The 26422-nt window shown below is 38.1% G+C and overlaps 1 protein-coding gene across 2 annotated transcripts in view; it reads right to left on the minus strand.

Annotated features, from left to right (window-relative positions):
• Positions 1–26422, minus strand: part of UAH (ureidoglycolate amidohydrolase) — a 327116-nt gene that overhangs the window by 151154 nt on the left and 149540 nt on the right. For both annotated transcript variants that reach the window (XM_089788436.1, XM_089788437.1), the window contains exon 8: positions 16695–16786. In XM_089788436.1, the coding sequence (XP_089644562.1) occupies positions 16695–16786 (92 nt within the window). The remainder of the gene's footprint in view (positions 1–16694; positions 16787–26422) is intronic.

Raw genomic sequence — 26422 nt, forward strand, 5'->3', positions numbered from 1 at the left:
GTGAGTCGGTGGCTATTGCTACTTCTAGAATTTACATTCACAATCGTGGTATGACTGGGGAAGAGCCATGTCACAACTGATCAACTCTCTCGAATCAAATCGGGGGAGCTGCCAGAAGGAGTCAATGATGACTTCCCAAAAATGTATCTATTCCGTAAAGCCATCCTTCCAAAGTGGTACAAAAGCATCTGCTAGTACCTCCCCACTTCACAATTTCTGAGAGAGATGCTACCAGGAGAAAAATGAAAATTAGTACTGACGAGTAGAACTTTTTCTCTAATCAATGGTTTGTTGTACAAAATGGGGCCAGACCAAATATCGAGAAGATGTGTCATGGAGGAGGTACTAAGTGTCCTTCAAGAAGCCCATGAAGGTTTAACAGGAGGGCATATGGGACCAGACATAACGGCAAGGAAGATACTCCTCGCAAGACTATGGTGGCCTACATTATAATAATGATGCCAGGGAGTGTGTAATAAGCTGTGACACTTGCCATCATGTGGGTAAACCCTTGAAGCGGGATTTCATGCCACTAAATCCATCACATGCCCAAGAATTGTTTTAACGATGGGGCTTACATTTTTTGGGACCCCTTAAGCCAAAGAGGACTCGGAGGTGCCACTACATCATGGCAGCAATGGAGTATTTGACGAAGTGGATCGAGGCAAGAGCTTTACGAGACAACTCGGCTGTCAGCACAACAAAGTTCATCTATGAACAGATCATCACGCACTATAGCATCCCTATTTATTTGACAAGTGATAGAGGAGGTCACTTCGTCGACCATGTGATTCGCTTGCTCACGACCGAGTTTAAAAAACTCCATTCCCTGTTGAGTCCATACTACCCGAGGGTCAATGGTCAGACGGAGACAACAAATAAAATCCTTGTGTTCGTCATCTATAAGTCATGTGAGGTCAAACAAGCTGATTGGGAAGAGAAACTGTCATCAACACTTTGGGCATACCACACAACGTATAAAGTAACAACCAGACAAACGCCATTCCAATTAATGTTTAGACAAGAAGCGGTACTCCCAGTAGAATTCATGGTTCCAAGCCTTCAGATAGCAATTGATAATAGGTTGGGTGATATGGAAAGCCTTTGAGAGTGATTGTATACACTGAACAAGGTGGATGAACGAAGACTGATGCCATAATGGGCAACTAAGGTGGCCCAAACTCATCAAAAGGTCTGGCATGATAAGCATCTGAAGCAGACAAGATTTTCGCCTGGACAGTTGGTACTAAAATACAATGGACGCAATGAGATTAAGCTTGGGAAGTTCGAGGTAAAATGGCTATGACCCTACAAAGTATGGGAAGTCGGCAACAATGAAGCAATCAAGCTGTGGACACTTGACGAACAGGAGTTCGCCGACTTGGTCAATGGCTGGAAACTCAAAATCTACCACCAATGCCATGAAGGGAGCCAAGCAAATTGACAAGATCCACTAGTTTAAAATTTAAACAAAAGCCAAAATGTTCCGTGGACACAAGTTTGTCTTCATGATATGCTGCAAGGGAATGATAGGAAAAGACACGAGGGAGTGATAGAAAAGATGCGGGGGAGTGATAGAAAAAAGACATGGGGGAGTGATAGGAAAAAGACATTGGTTGTAAAGGGCACTCCATACTGGGGAGAACACATTGGGTGATACAACAGAGAACCATAAACATAATCACCAACCACAAAGGAGAGAATAAAAGGCCGCATTGAGAAGCGGAAGCAGGAGGAGGAAAGATGGTAAAATTGGCATCATAAGTCCACGGAGAAGGGACAACCGGAGACCAACTCCATATCGCTGCAGGGAAGAAAGACAAGCCAGCGAACAAATATGGCAAAGGAAGAAGAGCAATAGACAAGGGCCGCGTACAAACTATCGCGGGAAGGAGTTGGACACCGCAAAAATCATCCCCTAACCGTATTGTTGCACTACACGGACAATAAATGTTTGATCAGTTTAAAGTATGCAATCCACAGGGAAAAGATGACAATGGAAGGATTGGTTGAAGGGGAATAGTTCTGAGATGGATGAAAGTGCAAGAGTTTTGGCCTCAGGAGTTTGTGTTGCAAGACCAAGAGCATCAAGTAGCAAGAAGCAAAAGGTGCGTCCTAAAGTGCAGGAATCATCACAGAAGGCCGACATTTCTCATCTCACCATAAAGTTTGAATGTTTGAACGGCATTGAGCATCGGAGATGGTGGTAGGAGACACTAGAGGTAGACCTCATCAAGCAAATACTGGTCCGTGCACAGGTACATTGGACAATCCAACTGCCTATCTTTTCTATTCGACTATTTGAGCAGGTGTTGCGCAATTGAACCTTATGACAGGTATAGTTGGCAAAGTTCCTTTGAGTATAAGAAACATCCCATTATAGTTTCATTCAAAGCTCATGATTTTACAAGAGTATTCAGTATCCCGGGGCAAGGCGGATGTAAAGTGGTAACAAAAAATCATAAGCTCCCACTGGACAGGAAAGAACACTAGATTAAGTTGGTTGGTTGTGACCTCACACCAAAGGAATTCAATTCGGTCCTAAAAGGCACCATAAGTTGTGGAATGCGATGGTATTTTATCAGGGAAGGGCCCTGGCATTGTATCATGGACATCATGAAAAGTTGGCTAACAAGGGTTAGCAGGGCTTCCAACATTGCTTTACCTCAAATAGTTTTCATGAATGGGATTATGAACAAGTTGGTCTATGAGTGGGCATCGGTCTTGGCGGAGTTCAGCCCTAAAAGGCACCAGAAGTTCGTGGAATGCAATGGTAATTTATCAAGGAAGGGATCTAGCATTGTATCATGGACATTGTCAAAAGTCAGCTAACAGGGGCTAGCAGGGCTTCTAACATTGCTTTACCTCAAATAGTTTTCATGAATGGGACTATGAACGAGTTGGTCTATGAGTGGGCATCAGTCTTGGCGGAATGCATGGAGGAGTTTATGACATTGCAGCATCGGACTTTTTACATGCCATACCATGCGATTGGATTTTTTTGGACGCAACCCTCCATCAAATTCTAGAAAATGTGCTAAAAGTTCCGCCGAAAGGCAAGTTGGGCAAGGATGAACCTCCCATATTCTACTAGCAACATTTGGACATGGGTGACACGATGGTTGGCTAAAAGAGGGTGATGCAGGAATTAGACACCTATGGTGACACTTATAGTGGTCGGGAGGATACCATAGAGAGTGGTGGGGTTGTTTCAGAGGGAGACAGTACTTCAACTGAGGTTGGGAACGATGAGACAGATGTGGGGTCCCCACCTAGGACACTTTTCACTCCTCAGTTGCCTACTTCGGCGCATTTGATAGCCACCACTCCCATGTTGCCTATTCCACCATTCGGCCAAAGGCATGCACCAATTGTTATGATACCACACACGGCCATGACGGAGCCCACAATAGTATCTTCGCAGATGGAGGTTGTCGAGGAGCCATCCCAGCTAGCCTTCCCTGAGGAAACTCAAGTCGTGGACGTCCCTATGGATTCAGTTGCCCCAAATCTAGTAGCTGCAGTTCCGGTTGACGGGCTCGTGGAGATGCACCAAGCGCTAGAGCCAGATGAAAGTGGATTATCAAAGCCTCAAGTTCGACTTGAGGTGATTGGTAGAGAGGTTGTCGTTACTATAACTTCATCCTTGTTGGCCGAACCTGTGAGTGTGTTCGAGCCAACACAGCCAGAGGTTGAGGGTGTTGAAGTGATGGATCGAGCCAATGTGTTCTTAAGACAACAATTTTGACTCATTCCTACAGATGTCAGTCCTGCCATCCAGTCCCTAAAACGAGGAGAGGTCTTGACTAGAGTATCTGCCATTCTAGGACGATAGGAGTTTAGGGTGCCATAGTCCAAATTTGCGTCCAAAAATGAGGGGGGTGCACCAAAGGTGGATGTTGTTGCCACAAAAGGGGCAGAGATGGATATGGAGTAGGATGTCGATACTGAGTATGGGCTAGACTATGGGTCGGATGTGGAGAGAACCATGGTGTGCATTAAGACTCTAGACGATGTTGGAGAGAGGTTGAATCATTGGACAGCATGCCTTGACCCGCAAAAGAGAATTGCAGTTGATCCGAGCCTATATCCAAAGGAGTTGTCCCAAGCATTTTCGCTCTTGCTTTGAGGCAAGAGGATGGCCAGCCATGGAGATGCCAGAGATGTTGGTCGATTAGGCTACAGAACCTGAGTTGGGACCATGCAACAATGCCATGGAGTGGCTGATTGCTCTAGACAGGTGTTTTGCTATTAAGGACTTTGACTCTAACATCAAAGCCAGGTTTGCCATTACCCACCTGGAACTCTTTGGTGCCACATGGTGGAACTAAGGAGAAGTTGGGAGTAGATATGATTACAGTCACATGGGAGTATTTTTTGGATAACTTCTGTGAGCACTTCCTACCAGAGGAATGGCAGCAGCAAAGAGAAGATGAATTCCACAATCTTAGATAGTACACTACGACCGTAGCAAAGTATGAGCAGAAATTCTATGAGCTTATACCTTATGCGAGCATTAGTGATAGCTCGCCACTGATGGCACAACATTTTATTCAGCACCTTACCGTCTCATTAGGGGTGTTAAGGTTTTTCAGCCAAAATCCCTCAAGGAAGCGGTACATCAAGCCATATTGGTAGAGCAGAGTGTCACCTTAGGACATGGTCGCCTATAGCATCAGAGTCCAAGGGTAATCAGAACACAAGTGGCAACAGGAAACCCTCTTATCCTAAGAGAAATCAGAACCAACAGCAACAACAACAGCAAAAGGGATCATACCCTCCGGCACAGAGTGGTGGTTGTTCCAACTCTAGGAACTTTCGTAACTCACAATGTAATAGGCGAAATCAGAACACTCAGCCTACACAGAGCAACCAATCTTTTGCTAGTGGGGATAGCCACTAGCAGTCGAGCGTACCTCCAGTAGGGAGAGGGTCTGGCAGTGGCACAGGATGCTATACTTGTGGACAGTTTGAGCACATTGCAGCCAACTACCCACAGCATACATCTCACTATTTAGGACCTAGGCTAGCTACATTTGAGCCTACAGTTGGGGATGCAGGTAGATCTCACAGAGTATTTGCAGCGGTGAACCACCGTCAGGCAAATCATCAGGGAATCGTAGTTGAGACTACGGGAGCTATCCGAGGTACACCTCTCTCCATCTTGTTTGATTTAGGTGCTATGGACTCTTTTATTTCACCATCCATAGTTGCTAAATGTAAGCTAGAGGCAATAAAGCAGGGCTTGGGTTAGCAAGTGGAACTAGCCTCAGGAGCTAGGGTTTCCATAGATTCCTTAGTGCAGTAGTGTGAACTAAACCTAGGAAGGTTTGTTATGTCAGTAGACCTTCGAATCATCCTTCTTGGCTGTTATGGCGTGGTTTTAGGTATGGATTGGCTTGGCTCTCATAGAGCTAGTATTGATTGTAGAAGGAAAACCATTGTGTAAAGATGATCAAGGGAAGGACTCAGAGATTGTGGGTATCCAGAGACCTATATCTCTACAAATGATATCTACTATGCAATTAAAGCGGAGCTTTTGTAAGGGATGTCTAGTATTTTCCATTACAATGAGAAAACTGGAGGAAGGAGACTCTGTAGGGAAGACTTTAGACTATCCTATCTTACACGAATATGTGGATGTCTTTCCTAGCGAGATTCCAAGTATGCCTCTGAAGAGGGATATTGATTTCAGCATTGATCTTATTCCAGGAGCGGAGCCTATTTCTAAAGCTCCTTATCGAATGACCACTCAGGAGTTGAGTGAGTTGCGCCTACAACTTGAGGACCTTCTGGCCAAGGGTAGTATTCGACCGAGTGTTTCTCTATGGGGAGCACCAATGCTCTTTGTGAAGAAGGATGGTTCGTTGCGCTTGTGTATTGACTATAGATAGTTGAACAAGGTGATGATAAAGAACAGGTATCCTTTACCAAGAATTGATGATTTATTTGATCAGATCAAGGGAGCCACAGTGTTCTCCAAGATTGATCTAAAGTTAGGATACCATCAGCTTCGCATTCAGGATGTTGACATTCACAAGACCGCCTTCTGCACTCGCTATGAGAACTACAAGTTCACAGTGGTCCCATTTGGGTTGATGAATGTTTCATTAGTTTTAATGTGTTTGATGAATAGGGTGTTCTGTTCTTATCTTGATCGATTTGTGCTTGAGTTCTTAGATGATATTTTGATATATTCTAGATTCCAAGAGCATGAGGAACATCTACAATTGGTTTTGTAGTGCTTGAGAGATAATCAACTTTATGCCAACTCGATGAAGTGTGATTTCTTTCAATCAAAGATATAGTATTTCGAGCATATCATATTAGATGACGGTATCTTTGTAGACCCTATGAAGATCCAGGAAATGGTAGATTGGCCTGCACCCACTACCATGTCGGAAATTCATAGCTTCATGGGTCTAGCCGGTTACTATCACAGGTTCGTCCAAAACTTTTCCAGAGTGGTTTATCCTATCACTTCCCTTCAGAGGAAAGGAAATAAGTTTGTTTGGATGGAGAAATGCGAGGAAGCATTTGAGAAGCTCAAGGAGCTTCTGACAAGTGCATCAATCTTCGCAGTGCCTAATCTAGCAAGTGACTTTATGCTATGTACAGATGCTTCCCTAGAGGGGGTTGGAGCAGTATTGATGTAGGGTGGATGGGTGATTGTTTATGAATCGTGCAAACTCAAGGATCATGAATTGAATTATCCTATGCATGATCTTGAGTTAGCTGCGGTTGTTCATGCCCTAGCGAGATGGAGACACTTCTTGCTGAGACACCGATTTGAGCTTTATAGTGATCATCGCAGTCTACAGTACATATTCACACAACCTAATCTAAATGCTAGGCAGAGGCTTTGGATGGAGTTTCTTTGTGAGTATGACTTCGAGGTGAAGTATATTCAAGGAAAGGAGAACATGGTAGTTAACACTTTGAGTCGTAGGAGACATGAGACACTATCCGTGACTCTTAGTGTGGATTTGAGGAGCCGTATAATTCAGGCACTCCCTACAGATACTTGATATAAGGAGGTGAGGATGGAGATAGATTCAGGCAAACCATTGGACAACAGGTTTTCAAGGTATGTCTTGGATTCAGCTGGCCTTTTGCACTATTCAAGAAGGATCTATGTACCACTACTGGATGAGCTTCGTACATTGATCCTATCAGAGGCTCATCGTGCACCTTACTCAGCACATCAAGGTGTCAATAAGATGCATGCCGATTTGTGACATCTATACTTTTGGAAAGGGATGAAGCATGATATCACTGATTTCGTGGCTAGGTGTCTTGAGTGCCAAAGAGTCAAGGCAGAGCATTAGCGTCAAGCAAGGCTTTTACAACCTAATCTCATTCCTTCATGGAAGTGAGATATCATCATCATGGATTTCAATGTAGGATTGCCTATGACTGTTGGTCGACATGATGCTATGATGGTCACCGCTGATCAGTTGACTAAGGTGGCACACTTTTCACTGACGAGGTCATCCTACATAGCAGCTTTAGTAGCTAATGTCTTCATGCGTGATATTGTGAGATTGCATAGTATTCCTTAAAAGATCATTTTAGATAGGGATCCTATATTCACATCCACATTTTGGACATCCTTTCAACATGATCTTGGAGTGCAGTTGAACTTCAACTCAGCTTATCGCCTAGAGACAAATGGTCAAACCGAGAGAGTGAATCAGGTCCTGGAGGATATGCTGAGGATGTATGTGATGGACAGACAAACTCTTTGGGAGGACTATCTTTACCTAGTAGAGTTTTCTTATAATAATGGATATCACAGTTCTATTGGGATGGCACCTTTTCAGGCTTTGTGTTGTCGTCCATGCCGTACACCTTTGAGTTGGGACAGTCTTGAGGATCGCATCCTGTTGGGTTTTGAGATGCTTCGAGATATGAAGCAACAAGTAGTGCACATCCGTCAGCACGTGTCTACAGCACAGGATAGACAGAAGAAGTATGTTGATGCTTATAGGACGAATGAGCAGTTTGCAGTGGGTGAGAAAGTTTTCTTGAGAGTGTATCTGCGAAAGAGTCTGATCCGTTATGGAAAGGGTTCGAAGCTAGTGCCTCATTTTGTGGGACCATTTGAGATTCTTGAGAGGATAGATCCAGTTGCCTACCGTCTTGCATTGCCGCCCAGCCTAGCTCATGTTCATGATGTTTTCCATGTTTCTGTACTTAGCATATTCCTGATGTGATACATATTCTTGATTGGAATGCATTACAAGTAGAGGACGGGCATCTAACTTTAGAGTCAGTTCACATTCTGCAATAGCGGAATTTGACCCTCAGGGGTCGAACCATAGAGCAGGTAAGGGTCCAATGGGATCCTACTGATGAGTCATCAGCTACATGGAAGATGCATCTAGTTTATGAGATTTATACCCCTACTTGTTTATAGGCTTCTAGGAGTAAGTCTAAGTCCAGGGGGGTGGATGTAGTGCCTACCCCTAATTTACTTTTCAGTTATTATTACTGAACTCTTTTAAGCCAGCTTTATGATTATGTTTGATGATTAGTGGTATTGGATTTCCAGATTGTTGGATATTATTTCATACTCAGTTGATTATATGATGAGTTACTTTGGTACTAGTTATTTCATGTATGCATGATTATTCTTCGATGATGATTGTATACAATGATTCAAGTTATTTCATGATGACAGTTAAATAGATTATTTGTATGTGTCTTCTATGGATACTTACCTCATACTTGCATGTGTATGGTGTACTTGTATGTTTTATTTTATGTATGATGTTTCTGATATGGTTAAAGGAGGGAGTCGTGGTCACCTGCTAGTCGGCATCTACATGATGCACCACTTCCCACCATTGTCTGTTTAGTTTAGATTATGTGTATGTACATGTATGGATTTTATGCAGATTGCAAATACTGGGTATCAACTTCCTTGAATTGCTAGGATGAGCGTACCATATCATAGTATCTCAATGGTGAAAGAGAGGAGATAATTCTCGAGTCCAAATCCTAAACTTAAGCCAATTGTCCTAGGAAGTAGGACAAGTTATCTGAGTTGTCTACCCTTCCAAATTCATCAAGTGATATAAATTTGTGATTTTAACCCTTGAGCTTGATCTAGTATTTTGTACTTTATTATGGGTTTTCATATTCAATCTTGTGGGTCTATGATGATGTTCTGTTTATAATTAAATCGATTTAAAAGAATAATTAATGATTTAGTTTAATGGAAATTTTATTAAGAAAAATTCAATATTTAATTATATTTAATTTATTGAGAAATTAATTAAATAAAAGAATTAAATTTAAAAATTTACTTAAAGTCTAATCTTGGAGCATAATAATATTTATTTAATTTAATAATAACATATTTAGGAGATCATTTTTAAATAAATGATAAATATTATTATTGCTTAAGTTAATAAATATTTTTTATCAAAAACGTCTCGAGAATTAATTAAAGAGAAAGAAATTTATTTAATAAAGATATTTTCATTAAATTTGCAAAAGGTTGCACATGAAAATTAAAATATAATAAATAATAAAAGAAAACGGCTTTTCGCATGATTGCACAATCAAAGCCCTAAATTTGGGGAAAAAGTCTTTATTAACAATTTAGAGTTCATTTCTCCATAACCGAGATTTGGAGGAGCGATTTCCGAGAAGGGTTTCAGAAAAAAAGGGAAATAATTGCGTGCTCCATGCGTTGTCATATTATCATCAGATTCAGGTAGAATCTTGTGGGTTATTTGTACAGTAGTTTTCCATTCTTCAATTTCATGTCTTCTTCGTGTCTAAAATAAATATGTTTTCAAAATTTTTAATTTGGTTGAAACCCTTGTCTTGAAATTTATTGTTTTTTGTTCTTAATTATGTCTATGAACGAATTAATTAAATTGAAACCCTTGTCGTAAATTTTAATTGTTCTTCATTCTGAGATTATTTGTATATGAGTATTGAGAATTTAGAAACTCTCGTTTTGTTAATAGAATGGTATTTTAAAATGGGTAGGGTTTGGAAAAGAAGTCAATTTTATAAAATGCAAATTCTATTGTTTACAATTAATTGCCCTATCAGATTTAGAATGGAAAATTATCAAAAAAATGAATAAATTGGAATTGAAATTTAATGGGGGGGTAAATTTGTTTGTTTGTTTAAATTAACAAATAATAAATAAAATATATATATATTGGAGGGAGGCGGGCCACCACATCACACCTCCCCTCCCCATATTTACCCCCCGGCGACGTGAATGAATGCTGTTGTGTAGCATGTACTACTGCAGCAACAGTATGTTGCAGCAGTAGATTCGTTGTAGACCGGCAGTCCTCTAATCACGCCGATTTATGTTTTAAATCTTTTTTAATTATATTTAATTAAAATTTTATTAATTAGTGTTTTTATTAATAGTTTTTTTAATTATTAAATTTTTATAATTTATTAAATATTTTAATTAAAGTTTATATTGCTTGTGATTAATTTAATTAATATTATTATTAATTAATTAATTTTTTATTGGATGTTAATTGGTATTTTAAAATAAATTTGTTTTATTATTTAATTTGTTTTATAATCCTAATAGAGATGTTGATTTTGTGAGTTAGTGGTAGTTGTGTGTTTGAATTTAAAAGTGAAAATGGGTTAAGTTGTAAGGGGAAAATTGTACACTTTATCAAACCGAAAACTTACAACAAAATGAAAAACTTGAACCTTACTGTTAACTCAAATTGTGTGTTTATAAAACCAAACAAAACTATGAAACTACACTGTTAGTTGTATGCTTTCTTGTGTGTTGGGTTTGGGGTTAACTTAGAGTGTTGACCAGTTTTGGGATGTCTATCAGAGGTAGGGAGTTTTTTTCTTTTGGTGATGTCATGTGATGTCATACTTTTGTATATGTTTACTTGATTTTGGATCAATTTTGTTAAGATGATTGTATAGATAAAATCTGTGATTTTGAACAATGATATTTCAATACCTTCTAGTTGTTTGTTTAAGAACTGATGTGTGGTTTATGGTCTATGAGACCTTCTGCTTTTATTGAGCTTAGGGTAGGTTATCTGTATGTCATGTTGGGAGGTGGCTTGCAATGGAGGTCGGAGCCCTAAAGAGGCTACCTAGGTAACCCATTGTAGGTTATGTTAATAAGTGATAACATTTCATTAAATGAGAATAAAATGAATTAATAAGAGTCATTGTTTTTTTCCTCGTCCATGCCTCAAGTGCTAGTACAGACTAGGATGGGAGTAGAGAGGACACTTGGTTGCAACCTTGCTTCGTTAGTATGCCTAGTCAGTACGAAAGGATACTAGTGCCGCATAGAATCACTAGTGGGCCAGAGTCCAGTGAGGCTACCAGGGTAACCTTAGAGTTGACTCATGCGATGACACTTGCCCACTTACATAGTAGATTTCCTAGGTGTCATTGTTGCCTCTGGGTTTAGATGTCATTTGTGTCTTGGTACCTTTGAGCTAGATTACTTCCACGCTTTCCTTGACCTAGGTGTTGGAATTGACATTTGAGTTTGTTATCCTGTTTGGGACTTGAGACTATCTCCTCAGCATGGTGGGAGTGGACCATTTAGGTTCCAAGAGGTCCAGTGGTAGTGTTTTTTACTTTTACCATTGAGATTTGACAGTTTGATGCTGTGGCTGGAGTTCCCTATTCTGTATTTCCTTTCATTCTGTTCTTGTGTACTATGATGGATGGTTATACCTATTGTATTGTATTTTATTTCATGGATCTTAAGAGATGATGTAGTCTATTTTATGATGTATGTTCTTTCAGCCCTTCATACCCTATTACCTGTACAGTGGATGATTGTGCATTTTGATTATTGCCAAGTGACATTCGAGATAATTGTATATTATTTAAACAGATTCGTACTTGTTATTTTCTAATGTGGATGTGTTATATATTGGTTTTAGTATTAATTAAACTTAAAAGTGATTCAACGTCATGGGACCCTTAAGAATTGTAATCCATTTTATGGTATGTGGTTATGTGTATGTTATTGCTTCCGCTATATTATATCTGTTGTTGTTAAGTTATTATCTTTCAAAACAAAAAAATTGTTTGGCAAACTTAGTGAAACTTAAGGTTAATTTCTTTTGGGTTCCCTAGCGGAGCGTTACAAGCTGAAAAGGGATTAAAGGCGGCTCAAGCACAGGCTATGGAGGCAGCACTTCTACTGAAGGAGGTTGTGGAGGTCAACGCACGGACATAGAAGGACTTGTGCATTCGAACGGATCAGGTCCATGAGTTGCGTCAGTTGTTGGACACTCCAGCGACGCAACCTCCCCCTTAGTCTTTGTTTTGATATATTTAGTTCATTATCTCTTATTTTGTACAATTGTATGTCATCAGGAAACGACTTTTCTTTTGGGGGGAAGATGTTGCTGGCATAATGGGTAGTTAGAGACGGTTGGCACATACGAGGGAATCACACGGTCGCAATGGTTCGTTTCGCAACCCCTCAGACACCATATGTAAACATTAATCCCTTTCATTGAGAAAGGTTGGTATTGTATACTATTGTGTACAGTGACTAAGAAATGAATATAATATGATTGTTCTTTATTTCCATTTTGTGTTAAGTACCTTTCCTTTTGTATGCATTAGTTCTGTTACCTATTAGAGAAAATACATCATTCATCAAATTCCATCCACTTGCAAACCGGACAGCATAGAGAAACATTCATTTTACCATCCAGCTTGGACGTACTACGGAGAAATCAGGGTGTTTAGAGAGTTTCCGCAGACTTGGGCAGAAAATCAGTGATTTTTTGATCAGCAAACATAGATCAGAAATCTTCAATGGTTTGTTGCAGCATATCCCCAGCAGTATTCAACCTATAGCTGCATATTCCCAGCTGTAAAAGACACTTGTATCTCAAAATCCAGTTTGAGGTTTTATTTGCAGATTTGGGGAAAGGGTCAGTTTGGTATCTTTTCAAAAATCAGTATTGTTTGTTGTCAAATGATAACACCATCACAACAGATTGATCAGCTTATAAATATCAATCAAATGGACTTGGTGTCAATGTCAGAAAAACCTATCATCACCACTATCACTGGTGCAGAAGCACCCAAATAAAGAATGTACATATGCCAATCAGTCACTACCGAGCATCAATTCTGCACGAGCGAATGGGGTTGTTTATCTTGGGATTTGTATAGTTCCTTGTGGGGTCAGTTTACCCTATTCTATATTGTTCTAGAACAGTCTATAACTCGTTTTGGCAAGAGATAAGAATCTAAATCTTTTTGTAAGTCGCTTTGGTCTTGTAGGGTCAGTTTTCCTATGTAATAATCTAGAATGTTCCCTAGACCGTTTTAGCTTGTATAAATGGAGTCTTAAAGTTTAGAGTTGGACAGGATTTTTTGAGTGAAGTTGCTCTGGATGAAAGTTTTTGGATATGAAATTACGGGAAGAAAAAATCTGTAGGAGAGCATGTGTATATACTGTTCATTTGATGAATCAATTAGAAGAATATTATTATCTATCTCTTTCTGGTGTTGGTTCTTTTTGTTTTTGCTTCTATTGAGTTTATCTCTACATCATTTTTGGTATCAAAGCTTGGGAAAAGCTCCTAAGGTGCTTGGGAAAATCTTGGGGAAAGCTTTCAGCTTCTAAGGCGAATTGGATTTTGTGACAGGTTGAAGAAAGAAACTGTAAGTGTGGCCAAAAGACTAGGTTGAGTGGAGAGAACCTAGATAAGAGACAATGGTCACAAGAAGAGATTTATCTCATGATTAGAAGATACTATTCGATGCATGGATTTCATATTGGAATTTTCAGAACAAGAAGGAAGAAACAAGGAAAAGAGCAGAAGAGAAAAGGAAGAAAAGAGAAGAGGAAGCCAAAATAGATCAAGAGATAAAAGAACGAATGGAATTCCTAATGCAAGAATTGAGAAAGCACGAAGAAAATTCAGTGCGACTAAAGGAGGAATTGCAAAAAAATATGGAAAAAGAAAATACGGATCTAGAGCATCAACCAATTCAGATTACAAAAGCTTGTATTGAGACATTGGAAGAGAAGAGTTGTCTATTGAAAGAACAACCTGATCACATTGATGCTGATATATCAGATGAACAGATCGATGCTGACAGACCAAATGAACATAGTGATGCAGATATACAAGGTGAGCAACAACATGTTTTTGATGAAACTTATAATACAGAAGTTTTTGAAGATAGAAAAGAGGTTGAAATGGTTGATGAGCATTGTGATGGAACGGTTCATAAAGAGCTGGATGTGATGGTCCTTAATGCAACCAAGAAATGGGATTTGAAGTTAAGAAAGAAGGTGGTTTGGCCTATCAAAAGGATACTAGCAGCAAGGAAGAAGACTTGTGATGAAGCTAAGAGGATAGAGGAGGCTCCAATAGTGATGAATTTGTCTCCACACATGGAGATATTGCAGCATAAAAACATCACAGCAAAGGATGTAGTAGTTCCTACAGTAGCCCAAATTGGTGAAGTCATATTTAATGAGGTTCCATCTAATCCATTCATTGTAGGTTTGCAAGAGTTCTATCTAAATATGGCAAAAGTTTACGCACATATGATAGTTGATTTGAATACTGGTCAAAGAGTACAAACAGCAAATACCAAAGAATTGGAAGGCACGAAAGAGGAAGGTCAATCCAAGGGACTTGGATTTTATTCTCCCCGAGAGTATGGTGTAGAAGCACCCAAATAAAGAATGTACATATGCCAATTAGTCACTACCAAGCGTTAGTTCTGCACGAGCCGAATGGGGGAGTTTACCTTGGAATTTGTACAGTTCCTTGTGGGGTCATTTACCCTATTCTATATTGTTCTAGAACAATCTATAAGCCGTTTTGGCAAGAGATAAGGATCTAGATCTTTTTGTAAGCCGTTTTGGTCTCATAAGGTCAGTTTTCCTATGTAATAATCTAGAATGTTCCCAAGACTGTTTTAGCTTGTATAAATGGAGTCTTCAGGTTTAGAGTTGGACAAATTTTTTTGAGTGAAGTTGCTCTGGATAAAAGTTTTTGGATCTAAAATTACGGGAAGAAGAAATCTGTAGGAGAGCATGTGTATATACTGTTCATTTGATGAATTAATTAGAAGAATATTATTATCTATCTCTTTCTAGTGCTAGGTCCTTTTGTTTTTGCTTCCGTTGAGTTTGTCTCTGCATCAATCACCTTAAGGAAGAAGTTTACTAATTGAATGATTAGTCATAAACAGTGACATGAATGATAGCAGTGATTAAGAGATAACGACCAAAGAATAATGACTAAAACAGACAACATGTGCAATTGGAATAATTAATGACAGCAATTAGTTAAGACTGAAAAAATAGTCCTTAAGCATGAAGAGATATTAAATTGATATATCTATGAGGAGATGTGATCTAATTATGGAGAGACATAGCTAAGAAGAGACATGTATCTTAAAATGCAACCATTTGCATCATACAAGATACATAAGAGAGATTGAACTCGTTCCCTCTATCCTCATCAAATAATTTGATCTCTTGTACATATTGAATTGCTCAAGTGAGTAAATCAGCCTTCTGTCAAATCAGTTGAATATAAATCAAGTTCAATATCAGGAAAAGCACCGTCACTGCAAGTTTGTAAAGACAAATCAGAAACAGCACCATATCACTATAAACTATATATATAGCATACTCATCAAGACAAATCAGGAGTGGCAAATCATTCATTGCTATAAGCAATTAGAGAGATATTTGCATATATGTAAGGAGTATATATTGAGAACACTTGCAGGTTTATAAAGCCAAATCAGGAAGAGCACTACATTGCTATAACTGATTGGAAGATATTATAGCATATTTTCCATTGTCAATTCAGAATCGCGAAATATTATTTAGCAGAAACACCTATTGGATATTAAAGGTCATCCTTGCATATTGTCATCAGTCATATTGGAGACAGAGGATATAATATTAACATTCTTTGCATTGTACTACGTGCAGATATATAGGCCGAAACATTTTGCATATACCTCAGTGTTGAATCAGAAAGCAGTGATTTTGTTCTCATATATCATATCAATTGTATAACATATGAATAATCATTTAGAAGTTGTATCATATACTATTATTCATACTTCAATCATTATTACTTTTCAAGTATTATTTCAGACTTTAAGGAAAGAAGTCTCTTGCAATTGATTATTGAAAGTTAATTTTCCCTATTCTATAAGATTTAACAAAAGGGGGCATTACAAAGAGTGCCACCTTTAAATGATAGTATCTAAATAGCTTAACTTATGACTGCAAGAGTTCAAATTTAGCTGAAGCGGATACGCTTTTATAATTGTTTTATGCCATGCAAGCAATTGATAGCTACAACTCAAGTGTAGCTATTATTAATATTTTGATGCAATATTCTATAAATGTCATTTTGTACTTGATTTTCCAATAGTTATCATATAGATGGTATCTAAGTTACCGGTTCGGATTTGGGCTCAAAAATCCATTTCACCTGTACAGAAAAGTTTTGAAATGGAGTTTGGATCCATTAGTACAAAAACATGTAATAATTATATATATGTACAGTACCCCACTAGAGTTAAAATAAAATTATATCATTAAATAATATAGTCGCATGTTTTAATAAGAAATTATGATAGTCAAAATGATTTTCTAAACTTCAAGTTTCCCATGGCAGCACTAGCAAGAAAACTGAATAGCACACCTGTTGTCCCTACACTGTCCACAGAGCCAGATTCCAAAACATGCTTTTCAACAGCCAGCGCCAACTCAGAAGCAGCCAGTCCTGCATCGTTCCTGTTTGGAAATGACTCAAAGACAGTAAGTTGCAAAAAATAAAGTATCATCAGAATTCATAGGGTCAAGAACTAATCCAACTCCTTGCGCATCATGAATCTTGAACTGGCATAAATTTGTTTTCATTTGATTGGATTTATAAGCAAACAAGGGTCACTTGCCAATTTTTGAAAGTGCTTTTTAGCAATTATAACTACCAAAACAAACTAATCCAAATGCTAGAAGTATCAAGTTGCATTTCTGGTGACATATTAGTAAAGGAAAGGGTAATGTGGTTGTGATTGATGTTACGATGCAGGATATATAATTGATGCTCCAAAGCCATGCAGCAATCAATTTTAAGACCTATCGAGATTTTTGGAAGCACCTTCATCTAATATGCTTTGCATAATTGCCCATTGCTTTTTCTTTACATTTTCACAAGTGTTATAGTGAAAGACCAGGTCTTGGTTGCCACTTCCAATGAACTCGGGTAAATTCAACAATATGCAAGTAGAATTGGAATTAGCCTGGTGCTCATGTTGCCTCTCTGAACCACCCCCCCCCCCCCCACACACACACACACCCTCTATCCATTCAATTGGTCCAGTCTGATTTCTTTTGATTGTTCCATCCAAAGTTCGAAAACTTGGACTTGGACTCAACATGACAACCCAAAATTCTTGGAACATAGCATGGACTCAGCCAAAAAACAATAGAACTCATAATTATACAAAAAAAGAAATCAATCCATTTTGAGAACACATAATTCTAATTTGACATAATTCAAACATTACACCTCTCATTTGACCCGCAAACTCTCAAAATTTGGGATTTCAGCAACAATGTCTATTATGTTCAGGCAGTAGAAGAGACAAAGCTCAAGAATCAAGAGTGTGAGCCTAAGACTCAAGAGTCTTGAAGCAGAAATCAGCCAAGTATCTGGCCAGACTCAGCTCAATGGTACTGGTTGACCCACCTCAACTGCCCTAAGGACTCTTGAGTTGGATGAGTTCTGCCAAGTTCTCATTAAGTCCTCAAACCTTGGTTCAATCTACACTATCCACAGGGAGAACAGGGCAAGTTATATCATGCTGCACCTATCCTTTCAACACTAATAGTTGTATTTATCCACTTGTACTCCAAAGCTCTAAGAGAGCTTGCAATCTGCTCTTCCAATATGCCACTTAATGTTGAACTTCCATTAACATATAAATTCACACCTAGTCCATTGTCCCAAGCTTATTCTGGAACCCAAACAACATACTGTCTTTGTACAAGGGTTAGTTCTCTCCCTAAAATCTTATCAAACACCTTCGTTTTCCAACTCTTTGTTTCCCTCAGCAGCCATTGCATCCTCGCTATGCCTTCATTATCAACTATCAGTTGATCTCAACAATCTTTGGTTCCTTATTTATTTCTCAAGCAGTCCATTTAGTGTATTAGTTATTTGATGGTAAGGTATGACTCCTAATCTTGCAATCCTGGAAGACAAAACCCATTTTTTCCATTTTTTTTGTGATTGCACTTTATTTTTCCACTACCTACCATCACAGCATTTCCTCACTTGATTTCAACACCCATGCTTCTCACATAATTCATAAAGCAATATGAGATCACACAAGAGATCAAGAAAAAAAAGGAATCAAAAGATCAATGTATCAAATCAGCATGAGGTTATCATCCATTCCCTATGAGGAAACCTATTTCTCTCAACATCTCAATAACATGAGTTGTTGGTACTTGGTAATGAACCTCTTGATGCAGGTCAAATGTTCAATTAGTTTGTTTTCCCTTCACTGATTTGATTATTGCTGCTCGACTTTATGTCCCATGAATAAATTTTTGAGTACCTGACTTTGTCAGTTTTAAGACATGCTATTACTGTAGGGCATATTGTAGTGGAAGTTAAACATGATGAATCTAGTGAAGTGTTACTAAATTGATCTTAAATAGAGAGAGTTTTAAGGTTCAGTTAAAGTGTTAGCAACTACGAAAAAAGTTTTGCTTAAGGATTTTACTTTATCACAAATTGTTCCACTCACTTTCAAAAATAAATAGAAGGTTATTTTCGATTGAAAAATAAGGTTCAAAAGTTGAAACATTTATCAACCCACATGTCAATTTTTTGTATACCTGATCTAGGTGGAGACTTCCTATCAAGTATAAATAGTGCAATTATAACTAAAATATCTCCACAAGCAAGTGGGTTCACAAACTCCATTCCACCAGCTTGCGAGTTCAATGAAGAAGACATGGTATAATGGTTGTTCTAGGTATATGATTGGAGAAAGAAGCAAGTTTATGAGCTTAAAAAGCAATAATGAAGGTAAGGCAAGATTTGTTGGTAATACATCTACAAAAACCAGAGGTATGTTGTCCTTGATTTTTGAGGTTGGAGTCACAAATTTTGAACATCTTCATGAACAAGTTTTGTTTCATCATAATCTCTTGCCTTTGTTTCAATTTGTTCATTTTCATTGGTCTAATGCTCCCATCCCTTACACCGCAAAAGATGACTTTGTGCAAGAAACAACCTAGTGTCACTCCCCAAATCTGCACACAGACAAGATTAGTGCGGACGATTCCACTAGTGTTGGCATACAAATATAGCCTGGTATTAATCAATGAGGGTGTGGAAGGCTCAACAATATTACTCCAATGTCTAGCTCTTGATGGGTACACAAAGTAAGATTGTCCTCACAATACGCCACACAAACACACTTGACTGATCAAAACTGTTGTAGCATACGGTGCTGAAGGGTGACCGTATTGCATTTGCAAGCTTGGTTGTACGGCAGGAATGAGGAGCATACAGACAGTGTAAGGTCCATATGGTATATGTGTAACAAAGAGGTTTTCCTTCAACGTACAACGTATGAGTATGTTTGCTAATGTACGATGGGGAAGATGAGAGAAGTTGTTGCCTTGAGATGGCATATGGAGAAGGTGCACTACCGTACAATCAAGACAGGCATGGAGCATTGTATGGTCAGAGGATGATGGTGTAATGCCCCCTTTTTGGGACATTGAAATATTAAAGGACACATCTATATGATATTAAAATTGACTATGAAAGCATGGACTTTTAATATAAAAGGTCAATTTAATATTCGAAGTAGGCTAAGGAGGACAAGGAAAGATAAGACGAAAAGCCAGAGGGAAGTTGAAGAGTCATGGGGAATAAGACGAAAGCCAAAGCGGAGTCAAAGAGTCTCAATTTGTGTATTAAAAAGGGAAGGGGGTTCATTCCTGGGCATGCTTGATTTATGATTCAGTTCAATTTTCTCTCTTGTGAGATTTTTTAAAAAGCTTCAACTTTCAGCTAGTTTGAGGTCGTAGCAACTTGTGCTAGCAGATAGTGGATACAAACCCATTGTCCCGGGAGACATCAGTTCAGGTGTTTCATTCACGCTTACAGGTTCTTATTCTAGTATTCCAATATGACTGTTAATCTCTATTTAAGATTGGGTTTTTGTACTGGTTATTGTATTGCTGTTGTATAATGCAATAACGTGTTTATGGAGTTGTATGGAAGTTTTTTGGTTTTATCATTATGGATCTAAATTGCATTTCTATATATCTGAAATCTTGAATATGTATTGTATTCCATTTGCCTATATCTAAGTTTGAATATTATAACTAAGAAGTTGGTTAAACATTTGTTGGATTTTGTACTAGTTTTCAATGGTGCCCGCAACACATCTGCATGTGTTTAGTTCTGAATATAGTACAAAGGGGAAAAACGAGTAAATATCTTGTTAGGGATATTTCAGCGGTATTAGAGCCTCGAACCTGCCATCCTGTTGGGTACAGTCAGAGGTTTGTTCAAAGTTTAGTTGTGGAGTTACAAATGGAGTAAATTCAAAGCAGTTTTTCCTACCAGCCTGTGAGATTGTATCAAAGACGAATGTATAAAGTCCGTGTGTTTGCTTTCAAAATATTGGTAAGAAATAGAGGTTATTTTATTTGGTATAAAGCACCATGGGTACTCTTATTACAAGCATTGCTGATACTGGGCTTCAAGCACTTAGGAAAGGTTTGGAAGTAGGAAATGCCATTGAAGCAAAGACTCACACTTAATTTTGAACTAAGGGTTTCGAGCATATGCGGCTCCTCCTAGTGGTTTTCAACAATAGGGATATTTTAGGGATTAAAGAAAGGAAATTCTTATTAGTTTCCATGCGAATTATATGATCATGTGTGACTATCATCACATTCTGGGTAGTGTTAACTGGAACTGGAAGACACACAGAAACTGAAGACACAATTAGGTAATGATGTTGGTCTTCTAATCCCTGTTTCATTGCCTTTGGGAGGGGATTTTTATTGTTGGGGAGCAGACAGTTGTAGTGCATCTATATTTAAAGTGCTTCTAGTTAGACCCTAGGAGATTCCCAACTTATAAAACTCGAGTTGCAGATTGACCAATTGGTTTGTATGTCGCAAAGTTTTGTAAATCTTGGTCCTGTAGTAGATTTTTGTGTTGTTGACCTAGAGAGACAAGATCGAGGGGCAAGAAATTACATGTTCTGGAACAATCAAGGATGATTCACCTCACATTGGTATCAATGAGCAATATGCAAAATTTGTAACACTGTCACTTCATGATTTTGAATTGCCATCAAGAAGCACAGGAGGTTATAAGAAGAGTAATACGAACTGCAGTCTGAAGTTAGTCAAGGGCTATTGGTAAAGATTAGTATTCGAAAAATAAACCGCTTTCCTATGTGTCGATTTTTCCACGCAAACGAGAAGAGTATATAAATTGGTAGGCTATATACATCCAAAATACATTGATGTCGAACTATATGGGAGAGGAAATAATTAAATATTGAAGCTGAGCGCTATTAATTGATTGGCTAGAACATTACTTTTTTGGGAAACTTGACTACAGTCAGATCTAGATTAACGCACAGGGAATTAATTAGTATACCCTCCGCAATACTTTGGAAGGTGAATAAATCATTATAGAAGGCACCGTTTTTGTTAGGTGTCTCTATTATGCGAGATCATTTTTGGTGAATCAAGTCACAAGTGGCAACGGGAATTGATTTCTTTCTCTTCTTAGTCTAGATAGTAATGCTCATCTTCCACAGGTTGTCATGTGATGCATGAATAGTGTGTTATATCTCAGAAATGTTAGAATTTTGCAAGTGTGAAGGCCTACCAAACCTAGGTGTTACCAAGGGGCAAGTGTGAAAAGATCTTGCAGAACGGTGAAGTGCCAAAAGTTCTCTCAGCCATCTTGTCCGCTGTTATTGGTGCTCGATCAAGAGGAAAGGTTCATAATTTTGGTTGTGGTAAGTAAATTGGCTTGAGGACCAACTTTGTGGTTTGGCATGAATATTGGCTAACACAGGTTTGGAATTATTGCAGACGTTAAAACTAATAATATACATATATATACACATCTGAGCACATACAAATCATGGGAAAGTCAGATGTTTAAAGCAGCTTCCATGTAGTTTGTTGAATTGACTCTACTAGAAAAAGATGGCCAGCGGCTGTATATCAGTGATTAAGGAAAGGATTTTTTTTTTTGCTTGATGTGCACATCCCTCAACGAGAAATAGAACATATTAAAATTCAAGGAGAGACAAAAATCTGACAAAAGAGTGTAAAGGATTCGGCTTCATTGTTGATGATTACACGAGCTTCAAAAGCATGGACTTTGTGTTTCAGAAGATCTACAAGCATGAGAAAAGTCTCTAGAATTATGTAGAATTTCCTTAGTAACATAAATTTTTCTAGAAATATTAAAACACATTAATCTTGATCTCACGATGAGCTTAATTCCTGAACAATTGTTAGACTTCCAGCTGAGTTGAGTTACAGTTGAAGTTGCATTCTAGTACAGAAACTAAAAATTGGGTAGAAATATTGCAGTGTTCATAACCAATAAACTACCATAACATGTTGACCACTGTGAAAACCATATATGATCCTTAGTGCAACAACAGAAAATAAGCTTAAGAATCAAATTTAGGCAATGGAAAAGTTTTATTAAGTTTCAACGCTTTTAATTTGGTGTAAAAACTGAAGTTTGCACTTTGTTGAAAAAGTTTGGGATTTGAGGAGGGTTCATGCTTTCAGTGAATTGGTGTTGACTTATGTAATCTAGGAGGCAGCCTTAAAAGTGGCGAGGAAGAAGAGGAATTTGTATCTAGTGCAAGTTCTGATGAAGAGTCTGATTTTGAAGAGACAGTTTTCATAAGAAAGTGGAAGAAGAAATTAGAAATCAGCTTAAACCTGAGATTTTTCAAGAGCATCCATATTGAAAATTTGGAAAAATAGGGTTTGGACAAAATCATGAAAAATACTATGAAGCCACAAGAGCAACTAGTCTAGAATTCTGAATCCTTCATAAGAGTAGAAAAAACTGACATTTACAAAGAGTATAAAGAGCTTCCTACCCAAATTTAGAATGATTTACCCTTGAGCGATTACTTGGAGCTTCATCTAGAGCAGCAAAATAAAATGGACATGGCAAAAAGAAGGTACTTTGAATTGGTTCAGGATCTCCTTGAAAATGACCACTGCAAAAGTTTGTACAAAAAATTTCCAACAGACCAAAATCATTTAATGGAGGATCTTGAAAAAGAACTATCAACCGCCTTTGATTTACAGCCTTCTCATGATTCAATAGATGATGTTACACAAGGTGTAAGTTTCTATGTTGGTGAATAGGAGGTTAGCGTTGACACGAAGATTGATGAGATAGGTTGCACACGAGGTAATGGCAGGTCGGCGTCCTCGTATGATGAGACCTTATATGCAAATGATAACATGGAAACACTTTGGCCTTTGCATACAAATCAAGAGAACAAGGGAATGAATACCTATGATTTTGAGAGAGGTGATGAACCATATACCCCCGATGTCCATGACAGAAATTCAGAGGAACAATCCAAGATGACACTACAAGACAATGAGCTGTATCAACATGATAATGAAATGCATGCATTTAAAAACTAGTTGAAGGTTAACGAAGAAATGGTTGTGGCATCTTTGGTATGTTATGACAGCACTCACAAGGTGGTTGAGGATCTCTACGGGAAGGTTCAAAAGGGGGTGGAAGAAGAATGGCTTGTTTCTGATTTGCAAGTGATCAAAACAGGCCTTGAAACTATGAAATCAGAATATTTGTATTTGCTTTCCGACAAGGATTACATTCTTAAGGTTGCTGAAATACATGTTGATCAGCTAGATAAAGAAAGGAATGAGATTATGGAGCTCAAAAGGGAGCTTAAGGATACTCAGGAGGCATTAGATGATGCTCGATTTTCTCTTCAGGAAGCAGAAAACAAGCTCAAGGTCACGAATTGCTCTCGGGAACATGACGGTAAGGTGAGGCAAGAGTTTTTCAAAGAAGTCAGTGTTGAGCTTGATAGCATTCACAACTTATGACTTGGACAATTGTCCTAAAAGACCAAGTACCAAGGTTTTAGATCTCTTTTAGCTTATCGATAACCCCGTGTTTGAAGCTGATGCTAATTGGATTTCCGATAATCACCTGTTTGAGGGCAAATAAGGACTCTCCTTTTGATTGTCATGAAGAAGATGATTTTGATTTCAAGATATGGAATCCTAGTATGATTCCTAGCAATGAATATGGGTCGCAGGATGGAAGTGATGATTTGACTACAATTGTGCATCATTGGATCAGTCCACATAGGGTTCTTGATTTCACACCCTGCAAGAGTTGGTTGGATTATTTACAACAGACTTTGGATAGTTTTTGTTGTAGTTTTGAAGAGAGTTATGTGTTGATCATAGGGAATGCTCTTTCAATTTCACTCTTATTCATAATATCTATGTACTCGAACGTTCCCCAGATTGAAGATGACAGTATTGTATTTGTTGCACCCGAGGTGTTACCCTCAAGTTTTGAGCGGTTTGTTTATTACGCCATCTATTTAGGTCGGGTTGTCACCATCTACTGGGTTATGCATAGTTCATGGATACATGTCTACCTTATCATACTGGCTAGTTATGACAACGGGGTTTGGGATCCAGGTGTTAATAGCATATTTCTATGGCTTATTGAGGCTTTGGTTACAGCTCTACTTGGTTTGAGATTGGATGCAATAATGATCAAAGTTGTACAGTTTACAAGTGCAACATTTTTTCATAGAGTTATATGGGATCCAGGGATCTAGTTGACAGAGGGATTGCAGATTGACACCTTGCTTTGTAGAGTATCCAGATTTGCTTTCAGATTGGGCTACAGATCTACATGCAGATTCCTATGCGATCCTGGTACTAATTGTTTGAGGACAAACAATTTTAAGGAGGGGAGATTTGTAATGTCCCCTTTTTGGGACATTAAAAATATTAAAGGACACATCTATATGATATTAAAATCGACTGTGAAAGCATGGACTTTTAATATAAAAGGTCAATTTAATATTTGAAGTAGGCTAAAGAAGACAAGGAAAGATAAGATGAAAAGCCAGAGGGAAGTTGAAGAGTCACGAGGTATAAGAAGAAAGCCAAAGGGGAGTCGAAGAGTCTCAATTTGTGTATTAAAAAGGGAAGGAGGCTCATTCCTAGGCATGCTTGATTTATAATTCAGTTTAGTTTTCTCTCTTGTGAGAGTTTTCAAAAAACTTCAGCTTTCAGCTAGTTTGAGGACGTAGCCCCTCATGCTGGCAGACAGTGGACGCAAACCCATTGTCTTGAGAGACATCAGTTCAGGTGTTTCATTCGCACTTACAGGTTCTTATTCTAGTATTCCAATCTGACTAGTAATCTGTATTTAAGATTGGATTTTTGTACGGGTTATTGTATTGTTGTTGTATAATGCAATAATGTGTTTAGTTGTATGGAAGTTTTCTGGTTTTATCATTGTGGGTCTGTAATGCATTTCTATATACTTGAAATCCCGAATATTATTCTAGAAGGAACTGGTTATTAACTTGTGGAGAATCTTCTAGTTTAATCATCGTATTGTATTCCATTTTCCTATATCTGAGTTTGAATCCTATAATTAAGAAGCTGGTTAAACATCTGTTGGATTTTGTACTAGTTTTCAATGGTGCTCGCAACACATCTGCATGTGTTTAGTTCTAAATATAGTACGAAGAGGAAAAACGAGTAAATATCCGATCAGGGACATTTCAGATGGTGTAGCAACGTACAAGTGCTTCCTACCATACAATGGTTTCTTAGCCTTTGAACTTCGATGTTGTTAAATAAACTTTGAAAATATGGGTTTTTATTTTTAGTGCCCTTAGTATGGAAATGTGTTGCCACACGGATAACAAGTATAAATAATATATGGATTCAAAGAAATTGTATCAACATCGAGCTAAAGAATGCACCCGAGATAGATGGTTGCCAAGAAACACAGAAGCGCAAAAGAGGATGATAATACTCCAAATGAGAAGATTTTGAATATCCTCTAATTTTGATTCTCCTAAAGCAATACCTCTAATTCTGAATATCCTCTAAAGCAATACCTCTAATTTTGAATATCCAATTCTTGTTATCAGATTTTGGTTTATATCATCTCAAAAACTCCAATCTTCTCTTCATCCATACACCTAATTTGCACTTTTCATTCCAAATAGGAGGCATATATTCAAAATATGCTACACGAGACTCATACCTCACACTCCTTTAATAACTAGAAGACCACCTTATCAATAAACT

This window comes from Cupressus sempervirens, chromosome 6 (assembly GCF_028749045.1).
Source record: "Cupressus sempervirens isolate cs-2001-9-10 chromosome 6, ASM2874904v1, whole genome shotgun sequence".
Classification (NCBI taxonomy): Eukaryota; Viridiplantae; Streptophyta; class Pinopsida; order Cupressales; family Cupressaceae; genus Cupressus; species Cupressus sempervirens.